A 14,572-nucleotide genomic window follows, 5' to 3' on the forward strand; every position below is an offset into this window, starting at 1 on the left:
GGGTACCTGAGTGAGTGAGACACATCTGTACTTATTTTAATGTTGACAATATATTTATTTTCATGTTTATTCCTGGGTAAGAAAGTGTGAATAGGATCCTGGTAAACAGCCAGGCACATAGTTACTTACCAAGTATTTAGTAGCAAAAGGTCTTGTAATTTTCTTTAGTAATGACTGTGATTTCTTCCAGATGGAGTAGCAGCTCCCAGTTCTGTCACTGTAGAGCAGGGAGTGCCTAGGTTAGCACATGGTGAGCTATTGTCTCTTGAAAACCTGGCCTCCATTATTACTTTCGCCTGGCCAGGGATCTGAGGACAGATGAAATGTACATGCTCTGAGCTGGTGCCCATTAAAGCCTTTTAATATTCTTTCGTTTGTCAGTTACATTGGAATGATGCAAAGTCACTGCTGGCATCGGCCCAGCCATAAATTGCTGCTGAGTTGCTTTTGTGTCGTTTTATGAGGCAGTATAGCTCTCTTGTGATGGACTTATCTTCGAAGATAATTATCTTAATTTTAATTCGTTTTCTGATGCTTGTCTCCGTCCCCAGCTGTGTGGCGCTGGCAAAACAGGCTGTGCACCGCATCTGTATCTTGGTGCTGCGATGGCTAATGATTTTTTAAAAATAAATTCAGAGCAGCTGTTGACAGGCCAAAGGGAATGGTAAATTATTGCAGACAAAGTGCTTTGTTGTACATCCAGCCACCTCTGCTGTTGCTCTAAGCCGAGGTGTGAAGCAAGCCTGTCTCCTCCCACTGAAGTGCAGAGGGCCTCCTTGGTACTGATCCTGCCTTCGCGTTGAGGGACCTAGCCGTGGCTTTGCCAGATTCAGCACTAGGTGGGGATGAACTGTGGAAGCTCAGCTAATGTGACTGTGCTCACTGGGCATCTCTGCTGTATGGTCTTTGTCACATTGTACATGAGCAAATCTAGTCAGGTATTTTCTTGGGAATCTTAAACTTCATAATGTTCTTTGGCCAGTTTCTTTCCTAATAATCTGGGGCAATGGTGTCTTGTGGTGTGATCAGAGCAGAGGGAGCCAGGACTCCTGGGTGCTGTTCCTGGCTCTGTGACCTTGGGCACGTACTGTGCACTGCAGTTCGCTCAGCAGCGAAGTGGGCATCAGACTTACCAAGAGCACAGTGGGGTTGTGAGGTTAAATGCTGGAGCACTGCCTGAGGCAAAGAGCTCCAGAAATGCAGAATATTATGAGCTGTTTCCCAATTGTGTGTCTTTGAAGGCAGCACCAGTAGGAGAGGATCTATGCAAAACCACCGTACGCTCCCATGCAATCACTGCTATTATTAGGTACACTAACCTAGGACTTGGGAGACCTGGGTTCACTTCCCTCTTCTGTTGCTGGGTGACCTTGGGAAAGTCACTTAGTCTCTCTGTGTCTCCATTCCTCATCTGTATAATGGGGTAATAGGGTTGCCCTGCCTCACGGGTGCAGATGAGGATAAATCCAGTAAAGATTGTGAGGTGCTCAGATACCAGAGTAATGGGGGCCAATCAGGATCAGCGTCTCATTATGCTAGATGTACAAATAAATTGTCAGGGATGCTGTCCCTGCTCCAAAGAGCTTATGGGCCGTTATTCTTGATCGGAGCATACAGAGTTAATAGTGGCATGCTCCCAGTTCCAATTTTCCTCCTGTAACCCTTGCTTTATTCCCAGACTGCTGCTCCCTCTTTGCTGTCTCTCCCAGGCCAAGGCTATCAAGTGCCAAAAATTTGCTGGAGTTGAACAGCTAGTTTGGATCCCCAGCAGAAAGCTCTCCGGGGCAGGCTGGAGAACAGGGGGCCTAGAGCCATAGAATTCCGTTCCATGTCTGTTGAACTCCTGTATCCCTTGGGTTGCTTTGATGTTTCTCATGGCTGTTTGTCACTGTCTTTATGCCTTGGAGGCAAGCTTCAGGACTGGGTGAAAGCACGTGCGGGGGTGATAACAGCCAGGAGAGCATCTCCATGAGCTGTCACCTTTGTGCAAAATGCACAAGAACCGATTTTGCTGCACAGCAGTGAGGGGAATTGAGCCGCTTCCTCAAGCTGGTGCATTTTAAAATAGACACTGCAATGGTTTTAATCTAAGCCCGGCATTCACCGCTGATAGGGCTCCTTGGGGAGTTCCAGCTAATTGCTGCATAAAGGCAATGAGTTTATTCTGTCTGATGAAATTAATGAAAAGTACAATAACCATTGGTATATAAATACGGCACGACGTGAGCATTAGCTCTGAGGGCTGTGCATGGGTAGCGCGCTCTGGATGTTCTAAATTGTAACGCTGCTGTAACAAGGATTTTTGTTTCTTCCTGAATTAATTTTTCCCCTTTCAATCTGATCTGCAAACACTTGTAAATATTCCTTGCTTTGAAACGGCTTCAGTCCACATGACTGCTGCCCATTGGAAATGCAGGTGGCAAAGCTAAATGAAGCTAATTCCTCCTTTCTGCACTGAATGAACAAGGCTGGGGCAAGAATCAATTAGCACAGATGTTAATTTACTTTTCAACATTCCTTTCCCTCCGTATTTGGGCTGCAGGGAGGAAGATGAAGGTCTTTTTCCTTCATCCCCTCACCTTATCACTTCCTGCTGGCCTTAAGGTGCTGTTTTTGCTGAATGTTGACTCTTTATAAACAGCACTGTGGGAATTCCTCATCTGTTCCCTTGTCAATGTCTCTAAGTCAACAAGTCTGAAGCATTTTTCTCACTGCCAGCCTTGGAAACTTATCCAAGGATCTGAGAGTTAGGCTGGGTTTTCTTCTTGCACATCAACTGTAATAAACGAGTCTGTAGGCAAGATTCTGATCTCAGTGACCCCTGTGTAACCTCATTGCATTCCTTTGATGTGCTCTGGTGTAACTGATTGGAACATAGGTTAAAGGGGAGACTACAACGGGTCATACTGAAAGGGGAACTCTCAGGCTGGAGGGAGTTTATTAGTGGAGTTCTTCAGGGATCAGTCTTGGGATCAGTCTTATTTAACATTTTCATAAATGACCTTGGCATGAAAAGTGGGACTAAAAGTGCTAATAAGGTTTGGGATTATGCAAAGTTGAAGGCTTGCCAATATGGAGGAGGATCAGAATATCATCCGAGAAGATCTGGAGGACCTTGAAAACTGGAATAATAGATATGAGATGAAATTTAATAGTGCAAGGGAATGCACTTAGGGACTAACAACAAGAATTTTTGTTATAAGCTGGGAACATATCAGTTGGAAGTGACAGAGAGAGAGAAAGATCTGGGTGTATGAGTTGATCACAGGATGACTATGAGACATCAGTGTGATGCGCAGTCCTAGGATGCATCAGGCGAGGTATTTCCAGTAGAGACAGGGAAGTGCTGATATTATACAAGGCACTGGTGAGACCTCACTTGGAATACTGTGTGCAGTTCTGGGCTCCCGTGTTTAAGAAAGGTGAACTCAAATCGGAACATGTGCAAAGAAGGGCTACTAGGATGATCCGAGGAAAAGAAAACCTACCTTATTAGAGGAGACTCAAAAAGCTTGGCTGATTTAGCCTAACCAAACAATGGCTGAAGGGAGATGTGATTGCTCTCTATAAATACATCAGAGGCATAAACACCAGAGAGAGAGAGGAGTTATTTAAGTTAAGGGCCAATATGGGCACAAGAACAAATATCTATAACGTGGAAATGGCCATTAACAGTTTTAGGCTTGAAATTAGATGAAAGTATCAAACCATCATAGGAGTGAGGTTCCAGAACAGCCTCCCAAGGGGAGCAGTGGGGACAAAAAACCTAGCTTGTTTTAAGACTGATAAGTTTATGGAGGGGATGGCATGATGAGATGGGCCGCATGGCATTGTAAGCAGTCTGCAACTGCTAGTAGCAAATATCCCCAGCAGCCAGAGATGGGACATTGGGTGGGAAGGGCTCTGAGTTACTACAGAAAATTATTTCCCGGGTGTCTAGCTGATGGTTCTTGTTGACATGCTCAGGATCTAACTGATCGCCATATTTGGGGTTGGGAAGGAATTTTCCCCCAGATCAGATTGGCAGGGACCCTGGGGGGTTTTCACCTTCCTTTGCAGCGTGGGGCAGGGTCACTTGCTGATTTGAACTAGAGTGGATTCTCTGTAACTTGCAGTTTTTAAATCAAGATTTGAGGATGTCAGTAACTCAGCTGGAGCTTATGGATCTATTACAGGAGTATGTGGGTGAGGTTCTGTGGCCTGCGATTCACAGGTCAGGCTAGATGATCACAATAACCTTCAGGTCTGAGTCTATAGTCAGCAATTGTTTCATGTCCCATGTAGGGACCTGTAAAGGAGCCGGACTCACCCAGCAGCATCTCCTGCTGGTCATCCAGGACTTAGCTCTTTCCAACGTGGAGCGCCGTCCGCAGGCCGGTGATCCGCACAGCTCTGGCCCCCGTGTCCCTCACAGACCCCGGTGCCCCTTTCTCTGGGGTTCTGCCCCCTGGCCGTAACCCCACACTCTGCCTCTGGGTCTCCCCTTCCTGGGGAACCCCCAACCCACTATCCCCACCTTGCCTCAGTCTGGGCTACTGCCAGTCATCATCAAGCCCCCGCTCTCTGGGGCAGACTGCCGTATAAAGGCCACTCATCGTAGGCAAGGGGGTTCGGACCTGTTGCCTTCCTCTGCCTCCCAGTACCTCTATGGGCCTTGGACCAGGCCCTACAGCCTGGGGAGTTGCCAGCCTGGAGCGCCCCCTCTCAGCCTGCTCCTTCCCCAGCACAGCACCACCCTCAGTACCTTGTCAGGCAGGCAGCCAGGCCCTGCTCTCTCCCAGCCTGGAAAGAGACTCTTGGGGCCTCTGGCTCCCAGCCTTTTCATACAGGCCAGCTGGGGCCTGACTGGGACGTGGCCCAGCTGTGGCTGCTTCCCCAGTCAGCCATCCCCAGCCACTGCCCTCTCCAGGGCTGCTTTTAACCCCTTCTATTTTAGGAGTGGGTTAGCCACACCTCTACAGGACCTAATTGGCTCCAGCTTGCTCTTCGTAGCTGCGTTGGCTCAGCAGGGTTCTGAGGAATAAAAGGTTAGCAGCAGTGGGTCTGGATTTTCCCAGGGAGCAGGTCTTAGGAATCACAGGAAGAGATTTTTACACAGTCACTTTTGGAGAAGAACCAGCATTTGTGTTGACCTAAAAATGAGTCTGCTCAGCTGGCAGATCCAGCAAACGGAATGAATGGAGGTGAGGTTTGGTGGTGGGTGGCGCTGAGGCTGTACAAAGGGAGCAGTGATTGGCTGCATGGAGGCACACCACTTCCTTTAGGGTGTTTTCAGGCTGTGGAGGCTGAACTGCAAGTAGGTTGTGAGAGGCTTTAAGTTTTGTTTAAGGGAGTGAGGCTTTTAGTTTGACAAACCAGGACAATCTCATTAGGAATAGCTGAGTGCCTGAAACACACATCGCTAGGGGCAGGCAGCAAAAACGAGGAGGCTAAAGTAGCTGGATATTTTGAATGATTCATTATAAAGTGGTTTTCTGGATATTTTCTTTCTAATATTTGTATTCTCCATAGCAGATGCAATACTGACTTATTAAAAAAAAAGTTCAATGTTTTGTATCCCCTAGGCGTGAAACAAAAATAGCAGCTAGAAAATTGTCACAAATTTCTGCTTTCAGCATTAAGTCGGAGCATGGTCTCTATAGACATGTTCCCTGCTCCAGCATCAGTCACGGGGGTAGTCGCCAGCCCAGTCCATTGTTGGGAGAAGTGTGGGTGGGAGAGATGCTATTACAGAAGACCAGAAAATGAGGCAATCAAGCACCCAATTAAAAACCAGACTTGCCTCCAGTGATCCATTTGAGGTATTCAGTAGCTTCCGGTGAGATGGGCCTGTTTGAATGAATAAACATTTCTGTTAATTTTTAAAGCCCTGTTAGCTCTAATTCGCTATCATTTCATTGTGACATGAACACAGATGGTTTGCAACTGGAATGGGATCTCAACAAGACATGCTGATTCCACCTGCAGTGGTTAATAGAAGAGGAATTAATACAATGCATGTGGTCTAGGATCGCCTTTGATACCGATATTTCTTGTGCTCCCTTGCTGCATCTCTGATTCCCATTCTATGTGAGTCTCTGCTTTGACACGTGGCTTTGTCTCTCCTGTGCCACAGAGTGACTAAAGAAGTAGATGCTGCCTCAAAAGAAGCCAAATCCTTTCTGAAGCAGCAAGAGAAGGAGAAAGTGCAGCCAGCGGCTCCTGCTTCCCTTCCGACAGTCTCTGGGTGAGTGCATGTGTTTTACATCTAGGGGGTGCCTGAGTTTGTGGGGAGGAGGGAGCCCCACTTAGTGAGTAAGGCCCAACCCTATGCTGTTAAAGTCAAAGGAAGCTTTGTATCAACTTCAGTGGGAGCAGGACTGAGTGCTGGAGGCCTGATTCTGAGAGGCGCTGAGTATGCACAACTCCCAGGACTCAGTAGTTCTCAGGATCAGGCTCTAATTCTGTTGTTACACCATCTTGTCCCAACAGTGATATTTCTATTACTGATCTTTTTGTTCTGGACCCCTCACCTGGCTGAGCTAGAATGTTACTCTGAGCGTTGATTCTGCTCAAGCGGCGAACTCTGGGATGAGCCCAGCTCTCATTAAAGGTCTGAAGGAACTGTCAGATACACTCCATGGATCTGTGACGCATGTCCTTATGAATGACTTGAAAAACTCAGGACAACCTTCTTCCCTAGCTAGGGCACAAAAGAAATGCGTCCATGTTCTATTGGGGATTTTTTTCTAGACCTAAGCCATCTCTTAGCAAAAGTGGATGGGAACCTGGGAGGCAGTGACCATGAGATGGATGAGTTCAGGATCCTGACACAAGGAAGAAAGGAGAGCAGTAGAATACGGACCCTGGACTTCAGAAAAACAGGCTTTGATTCCCTCAGGGAACTGATGGGCAGGATCCCCTGGGAGAATAACATGGGCGGGAAAGGATTCCAGGAGAGCTGGCTGTATTTTAAAGAATCCTTATTGAGGTTACAGGAACGAACCATCCCAATGTGTAGAAAGAATAGTAAATATGGCAGGCGACCAGCTTGGCTTAACAGTGAAATCCTTGCTGATCTTAAAGACAAAAAAGAAGCTTACAAGAAGTGGAAGATTGGACAAATGACTAGGGATGAGTATAAAAATATTGCTCGGGCATACAGGAGTGAAATCATGAAGGCCAAATCACACTTGGAGTTGCAGCTAGCAAGAGATGTTATGAGTAACAAGAAGGGTTTCTTCAGGTATGTTAGCAACAAGAAGAAAGTCAAGGAAAGTGTGGGCCCCTTACTGAATGAGGGAGGCAACCTCGTGACAGAGGATGTGGAAAAAGCTTATGTACTCAATGCTTTTTTTGCATCTGTCTTCATGAACAAGGTCAGCTCCCAGACCACTGCACTGGGCAGCACAACATGGGGAGGAGGTGACCAGCCCTCTGTGGAGAAAGAAGTGGTTCGGGACTATTTAGAAAAGCTGGACGAGCACAAGTCCATGGGGCCGCATGCGCTGCATCCGAGGGTGCTAAAGGAGTTGGTGGATGTGATGGCAGAGCCATTGACCATTATGTTTGAAAATTCATGGTGATCGGAGGAGGTCCCAGATGACTGGAAAAAGGCTAATGTAGGGCCCATCTTTCAAAAAGGGAAGGAGGAGGATCCTGGGAACTACAGGCCAGTCAGCCTCACCTCAGTCCCTGAAAAAATCATGGAGCAGGTCCTCAAGGAATCAATTGTGAAGCACTTAGAGGAGAGGAAAGTGATCAGGAACAGTCAGCATGGATTCACCAAGGGCAAGTCATGCCTGACTAATCTAATTGCCTTCTATGACAAGATAACTGGCTCTGTGGATGTGGGAAAAGCAGTGGATGTGTTATTCCTTGACTTTAGCAAAGCTTTTGACACAGTCTCCCATAGTATTCTTGCCAGCAAGTTAAAGAAGTATGGGCTGGATGAATGGACGATAAGGTGGATAGAAAGTTGGCTAGATTGTCGGGCTCAATGGGTAGTGATCAATGGCTCCATGTCTAGTTGGCAGCCAGTATCAAGCGGAGTGTCCCAAGGGTCATTCCTGGGGCTGGTTTTGTTCAATATCTTCACTAATGATCTGGAGGATGGTGTGGACTGCACCCTCAGCAAGACACTAAACTGGGAGGAGTAGTAGATACGCTGGAGGGTAGGGATAGGATACAGAGGAAATTAGAGGATTGGGCCAAAAGAAATATGATGAGGTTCAACAAAGGCAAGTGCAGAGTCTTGCACTTAGGACGGAAGAATCCCATGCACTGCTACGGACTAGAGACCAAATGGCTAGGCAGCAGTTCTGCAGGAAAGGACCTAGGGGTTACAGTGGACGAGAAGTTGGATATGAGTCAACAGTGTGCCCTTGTTGCCAAGAAGGCCAATGGCATTTTGGGCTGTAAAAGTAGAGGCATTACCAGCAGATTGAGGGAGGTGATCATTCCCCTCTATTCGACATTGGTGAGGCCTCATCTGGAGTACTGTGTCCAGTTTTGGGCCCCACACTACAAGAAGGATGTGGAAAAATTGGAGAGAGTCCAGTGGAGGGCAACAAAAATGATTAGGGGACTTATGAGAAGAGGCTGAGGGAACTGGGATTGTTTAGTCTGCAGAAGAGAAGAATGAGGGGGGATTTGATAGCTGCTTTCAACTACCTGAAAGGGGGTTCCAAAGAGGATGGCTCTAGACTGTTCTCAGTGGTAGCTGATGACAGAACAAGGAGTAATGGTCTCAAGTTGCAGTGGGGGAGGTTTAGATTGGATATTAGGAAAAACTTTTTCACTAGGAGGGTGGTGAGGCACTGGAATGCGTTACATAGGGAGGTGGTGGAACCTTCCTTTGAGGTTTTTAAGGTCAGGCTTGACAAAGCCCTGGCTGGGATGATTTAGTTGGGGTGTTTGGTCCTGCTTTGAGCAGGGGGTTGGACTAGATGACCTTCTGAGGTCCCTTCCAACCCTGATATTCTATGATTCTATGATTCTTTGTGTTTGAAGAGACCTAAAATGAGTTTGATTGGAATGTGGGTAGAATGAAAACCACTACATTGTTATTTCTATCCGCTTAAAGCAGGTTTAAAAGGACAGTTTCTTGGTGTGAGTTAATTCCAATATTAACTAGTAGAGCTTGAGTTCTTCAGCATCTGCAGCTGGATCATCACTCTGAAATTATCCATCTGAATATTGTCTTGCCCATTAGCTAATTTGGGGAAATGTAAACATAGACCACTATGAGGACTTGTAATGCTCCTTGGATGAGTCTGGTCCTTAGAGAAATGAATGTGTATATAAGGTTAGTATTGTCACTTGTGACAGAATCATGGAATAGCATGCTTGTGATGTAGGGCAGTCTTCACGACAAAGTTAACTCGGGTTAAGGGTTGCCTCTAACTCGAATCCTGTCCATACACATGCACCCGTCACTGGAATGTGGGTGCTTTGAACTCGAGTTGGCTGCCTGTCAGGAGATACAGGGCTCAAGTGAGCACAACTTGTCAGCTGTTAACATAAGCAGTGTGCAGTGTGGGTACAGATTAGCACCTCCTGCACTGCCTCCCCACAGTTCCCTCTGAGTGCCAAGAAAGGACAGACAAGTTCTCTCACAATACACTTTGCAATAATGTGTAGTGTGACTCAGTTTACTGGAGTGCAAAGAATCATGGGATGTGCCCCCAGAAGTTTTAGCACCCCACCCAAATATATTGAGTGAGTAATGAGGGCACTCCTTTAAAACTTCCTGCTTCTCGAGTGAATGAAATGGGGCCAGTTGCCCATCACTAGACCCCCGCCCAGTTGAGCGAAAAGACCAGAAACAGCCTGCTGAAAACGTAAGCCGAGGTTGACGAGTTGGGTGGCATGCCAGCAAGGGGAGGCATGTCATGCATGGTCTGGCATTGTAGAGTAAAATTTAGCTGCAGACCAGCAGTTTGTGGCACAGCCTAATGACTTGACACAGCCAAAAGCACTTCTGACATCCCCTTTGCTGGTGTGTATGCCCCCAAACACTCTAAACCCTACAGCATACTGTCATGATGGCAAATACGTAATTTTATGGGGCTTTGTTTAGTTCAGTGTTTGGAACGAGCTCAAGTCGGAAAAAATCAAAGGGCACTAGACTGTTGCAAAGGCGGTCTATGCAAGCCTCTTACAGGTCCAGTGTGGACTGCTCTAATATCCTAATATCCTGCTGCCCTAAGCAGGCTTCCTGGTAGACTTTTGCTGTACGTGATTTTCTTTGTACATGTCACTGGGGATAATCCATCCTGGTGCGTTTGCTCCGACCATCCATTGGGACTCTTTCCTTTAAGCACAAAGGTAAACATGCTTCAGAGAATTCTGCTCCCAGTTTGGAAACCAGCCAATATACTTTCAGGTAAGAAAATAACTAACCGGCCTGATTTGTGTCTTTAAGCCAGAATAAGGCACCTTTACATTAAGAAAATGCACTCAGTGCCCAGACAGAGTCTGGGCAGTGACTCCATGTTTCTGAAGTGAGGATCTCCAGACTGCTCTGACATGACAGCTCTATGTGTGAGAGAAGGAGCCGTCTGGTTGAAGATGATAACACGGCCCTTTGTCTGGTCTGTTTAGCACACTGTGAGCTCTTTGGGGCAGGGACTGTCTGCCACCTGTGTATTACATCACCTAGCACAGTGGGGCCCTGATATTGACTCGTGTCTCTAGAAGCTACTGAAATACAGATCCTCAGTAATTAAAGTTGTGCTGTGGTTGGAGCCTTCAGAGTAACTGTAATTGTAAGAGTAACTGATCAATGAGCCCAAAGAGGAGCATGTGTCGGTTGTGAAATGACCTGCTCTTTGACTGGATTGTACCTTTAGACCCCTGAAATGTAAGATACAGTTCTAATAATGAAGAGTGGATTCTCTGTAGGCTTTTCCTCCCTCAGCCTGCAAGCAGTTTGTTTTGATTCTGCATGCAGCCAGCCTGCCCCATATTTATTTATTTTCCTTTATCTAAACAGCTTGAAGTAATCCAGGAAAGCAATGGTAGCAAAATCAAACATCCTGTTCTCATCTCCACGTTAGCAAGCCCTGGTAACTAACTGGTCCTGGGGAAGGGACACTTGGGGCTGAAAGTGTATTTCTGGCACGCTTGACATCCACGCCAGATGTGCTATAAAAAGCAATGGTTTACTGTGGGTGGGGAGGGAGCAGTTCTGGAGAGGAGCAAACTAAACACTTGGCTTTAATTAAAGCCAGGAATAAAAGGCAACCAACCCTGTTCCCTCAGCAGGGTTTGTTGACAAGGTGAGTCCTTGGGAGCCCTGCTCTTTGGTTCCCATAGATCTGGTGCTTCCCAGCCTCTTCCTTATTGCAGTCCTGATGCATTAGAGTTGTCCCACAATGATGCCCTGGCTTCTGAACTACGATTACAGACAACTGTATGGATGCCCCCGGTGATGTTCGTTAGCGGTTAGCTGGCAAGGTTTCAGACTACCACTTTACACCACTTACCTGGTTGCAGTACCATGGCAGTGCTAGTTTGTTAGGATTTACGGTCACTGCCACAAGTGTCAGCTAGCATTAAGAAGGCCTTCCAGACCTTCCATGTATTTGCCATCACTAAAATTGGGCAAGGGCTCTCAGCCATAAAGTGCCATGCCAAAAAGCCACATTGTTTTTCCTGCAGTATTTCTTACAGCTGTGCATCTGAGCTCACACTGGGAAGCCATTACAGTCTGTCTAGTCAATAACATGCATGTTTAGCCTGTCCCTAGTAGTCTTTGGTGACACAGTAGAGCCTTCGTGGTCTACAGCATGAGTACTCCATGCTCTTAAAAAAGCCCTTCAGTATGCAAGATGAGGACATAAAATGAAGGAGGAACCTCCACACAGGCTGCTGGAATCACACTGCATGTGAATAGCATTGACTTCAAACCAAGGGAGTTCAGCGAAAGACTGGAAAAGATCATCCCCTAATATCTGTGCCCCGACACTTTCTTGTATCTTCCTCCTCACCTCCATATAGGCAGGTGTGATCTTTCCTGACTCCCCTGCCTTCCACTGGGTCATGTGGCCGCATCCCAGCAGAAGCGCTTCCGGGCCTTGTTTCCTCCTCAGCCTTAAAGGTAGTGGGAGGAGCAGTTTTGAGACTCTTTCTGGGAGGATGTGACTGGGCTGCATCCCAACCCCCATAAATCTCAGCTAAACTTGCTCCCTAAGCGGGGCTGTTCCTAAGGTTTCTTTCCAGGACTCCTCTGCCTAGAGATGCCTCCAGCCTGCTTTAGATCCTGGTTGGAGCTAATTGGACCCAACCCTCCTCATCGCTCAGAGATAATTCCTCTGGTCTTAATGGAGCATTTTAGCATCTGAGCCTGGGGTGCCTCAGTAGAAGAGTCCCAGGATTTTGGTGTCTGCCAGTCTGCTGCAGAGGACGTGCAGCAGTTTGAGCACTGGAGGGGTGACAGGATTGTCCATTTTCGGAGTGGATGTTGGCTAAGGCAGGCCAATGCTACTACACCGTTAAAACTGGAGCAGCAAAGAATGCTGTCCCTCATGGCTACCACATGCTACGGTGTGCCTGGAACACTTTGCTGATTTCACAGCAGCTTCATCTACCGGTGAGGAGTGAAAAAACGGTCTGCCTGTAACCATCACAGTGGCACAAAGGACACAGAGCTCATGCTTGCTTGGACTTGATTTTCTTTTTAATAGTGCGCTGTGTAATTGCACCGCTGAGTCCTCACTAACATTTTCAAGAACCTTGCCTGTGCCCCGACCATGCTCTAGGGGGCAGTATACACACAGCTAGGCTGAGAAATCCTGGCTCCTTGCACCGGTGCCAGCTGTCTGGAGGCAAATAGTCCAGGACATATATTTTTCTTCTCATAATGAGGTGAGGCTGCCAGGGTGCGACTTGTGCCCCACAGCTAGTTTTTACATATTTCTTATTAATTCCACTTGGGTCTGGAAGATTCACTATATTCAGTGTGGCATTGGCTTTTCCAATGGAGCGAGCTCTATACAGGTCTCTGGTCTGTTTTTATTATCGTCATTGTTATTTCTTTGCATCTCCCTGGGCACTTTCTAATTATTCCTTGTTAGTTTCTGCTGACTATTAATTTCTTGACTGACTCCTCTTTGATCCATCAGGGCTATTGTTTTTTTTAATGTTACACTTTTGTTTGTTTATTACATTGAGATTAATTGCCACGGAAGGAGCAGCGTTTAAAGGCTGGGGAAGAATGGATGTCATCAGCTTTTCTAAACAAGGGTGTAGCTGTCTTATAATCCTGTTTAGGGCATTCCAAGCAGCTTGACCCCTTGAGCATCCTCCTGTTGAAGTCACTGGGAGCTGAGTCTGCTAGCACTGCACAGGATTGGGCCCTAGCTGAGACTCTACTAACTGGACCAGGTTATTGTTCAGGATCTCCTCCTCCCACCCCCCAGTTCCTACTGTGGGATTGTCATTAAGCATTTTCTCAGGACTGCGGGAAAACTGGGGGAGGGGAGTCTCTGAGTTTGGAGAGCTCTCTTGCTTCCCTTCTTTTGTGTTTGATACATTGGGCTCAAAGCAAAGAATGCAGCAAACATCTTCCTCCAAGAGGGAGCTCACAGATCCTCATTCTTCTCTCCCTTGCCCACTTGCAGAATGGGTAAAACTCCACCCACTTGGATGGAGTGATGCCTGAGTCACAGCAGGGTGAGATGAGAATCAGGCCCCCTGGTGCTCTGCCCTGCTGCCGCTTTCGCAAGTGTGTGTGGTGAGGGTTAACTTTGCTTTGGAGGCTTCTTGGCTTAGCAGAGCCCAGGTTGCTCTGTGCCTCGTATTTCTTTGCCTTGATCTGGCTGAGCACATTCCCCAGGTCGAACTAACTGGGATCAGCTGTTTCTTTTCCTAGTCTTGTCTAAGCTCAGCAGAATGGAATCTCAGCTATTTGAGGACTTAAACTCTCTAAAGCATCTGTCTTATAAAATACAAACAACCCGCTCCAAACTGGGTCCTTTGATAGTTCTCTGATGAAAGTTGGGGGGCAGTTTTCCCTCCAGGCAGCAGGGGTTCTGAGAAGCCTGCTCTCCTCTACTTTCATCTCCTGTGTCACGTGCATTTCTCTCTCTCTGAGATCGGTTATGGAAACCAACTGCTAATGGAGCTGGCTGTATTCTTATTCTGGACCATTTGCAAACATGCAGAGGGAGCCCCCTGTATCTTCTCATGCTGGGCGTTGTATTGGAACGGGAAGTGAGGGAAAGCATTGCCTAATGGCTAAAGCACAGGACTGGCAGCTGGGTGCTAATAGTTCCTTTGTTTCAAACTGACATGGCTTAGGGCAGGGGCGGTCAAACTTTTTGGCCGGAGGACCACGTTGGGATTGCGAAACGGTATGGAGGGCTGGTAGGGAAGGTTGTGCCTCTGCAAATGCCTGACCCCCCCCCGTCCCCTGACTGCCCTGACCCCTATCCACACCCCCGCCACCTGACAGGCCCCCTGCCCCATCCAACCCCCCACCCCACTCCTTGTCCCCTGACTGCCACCTCCCAGGACCCCCGTCCCTAACTGTCCCCCCAGGACCCCACCCCCTATCCACACACCCCTGCTCCCTCTCTCCTGACCGCCC

General features: G+C 47.4%; 1 protein-coding gene across 3 annotated transcripts in view; it reads left to right on the forward strand.

The window, feature by feature from the left end:
- The window catches only part of CFDP1 (craniofacial development protein 1), a 127,612-nt gene that overhangs the window by 42,034 nt on the left and 71,006 nt on the right, over window positions 1-14,572 (forward strand). For all 3 annotated transcript variants that reach the window (XM_073307049.2, XM_073307050.2, XM_073307048.2), the window contains exon 5: window positions 6,116-6,226. In XM_073307049.2, coding sequence (XP_073163150.1) covers window positions 6,116-6,226 — 111 coding nt within the window. The remainder of the gene's footprint in view (window positions 1-6,115; window positions 6,227-14,572) is intronic.

Source organism: Lepidochelys kempii, chromosome 12, assembly GCF_965140285.1.
Source record: "Lepidochelys kempii isolate rLepKem1 chromosome 12, rLepKem1.hap1, whole genome shotgun sequence".
Lineage (NCBI taxonomy): Eukaryota > Metazoa > Chordata > Testudines > Cheloniidae > Lepidochelys > Lepidochelys kempii.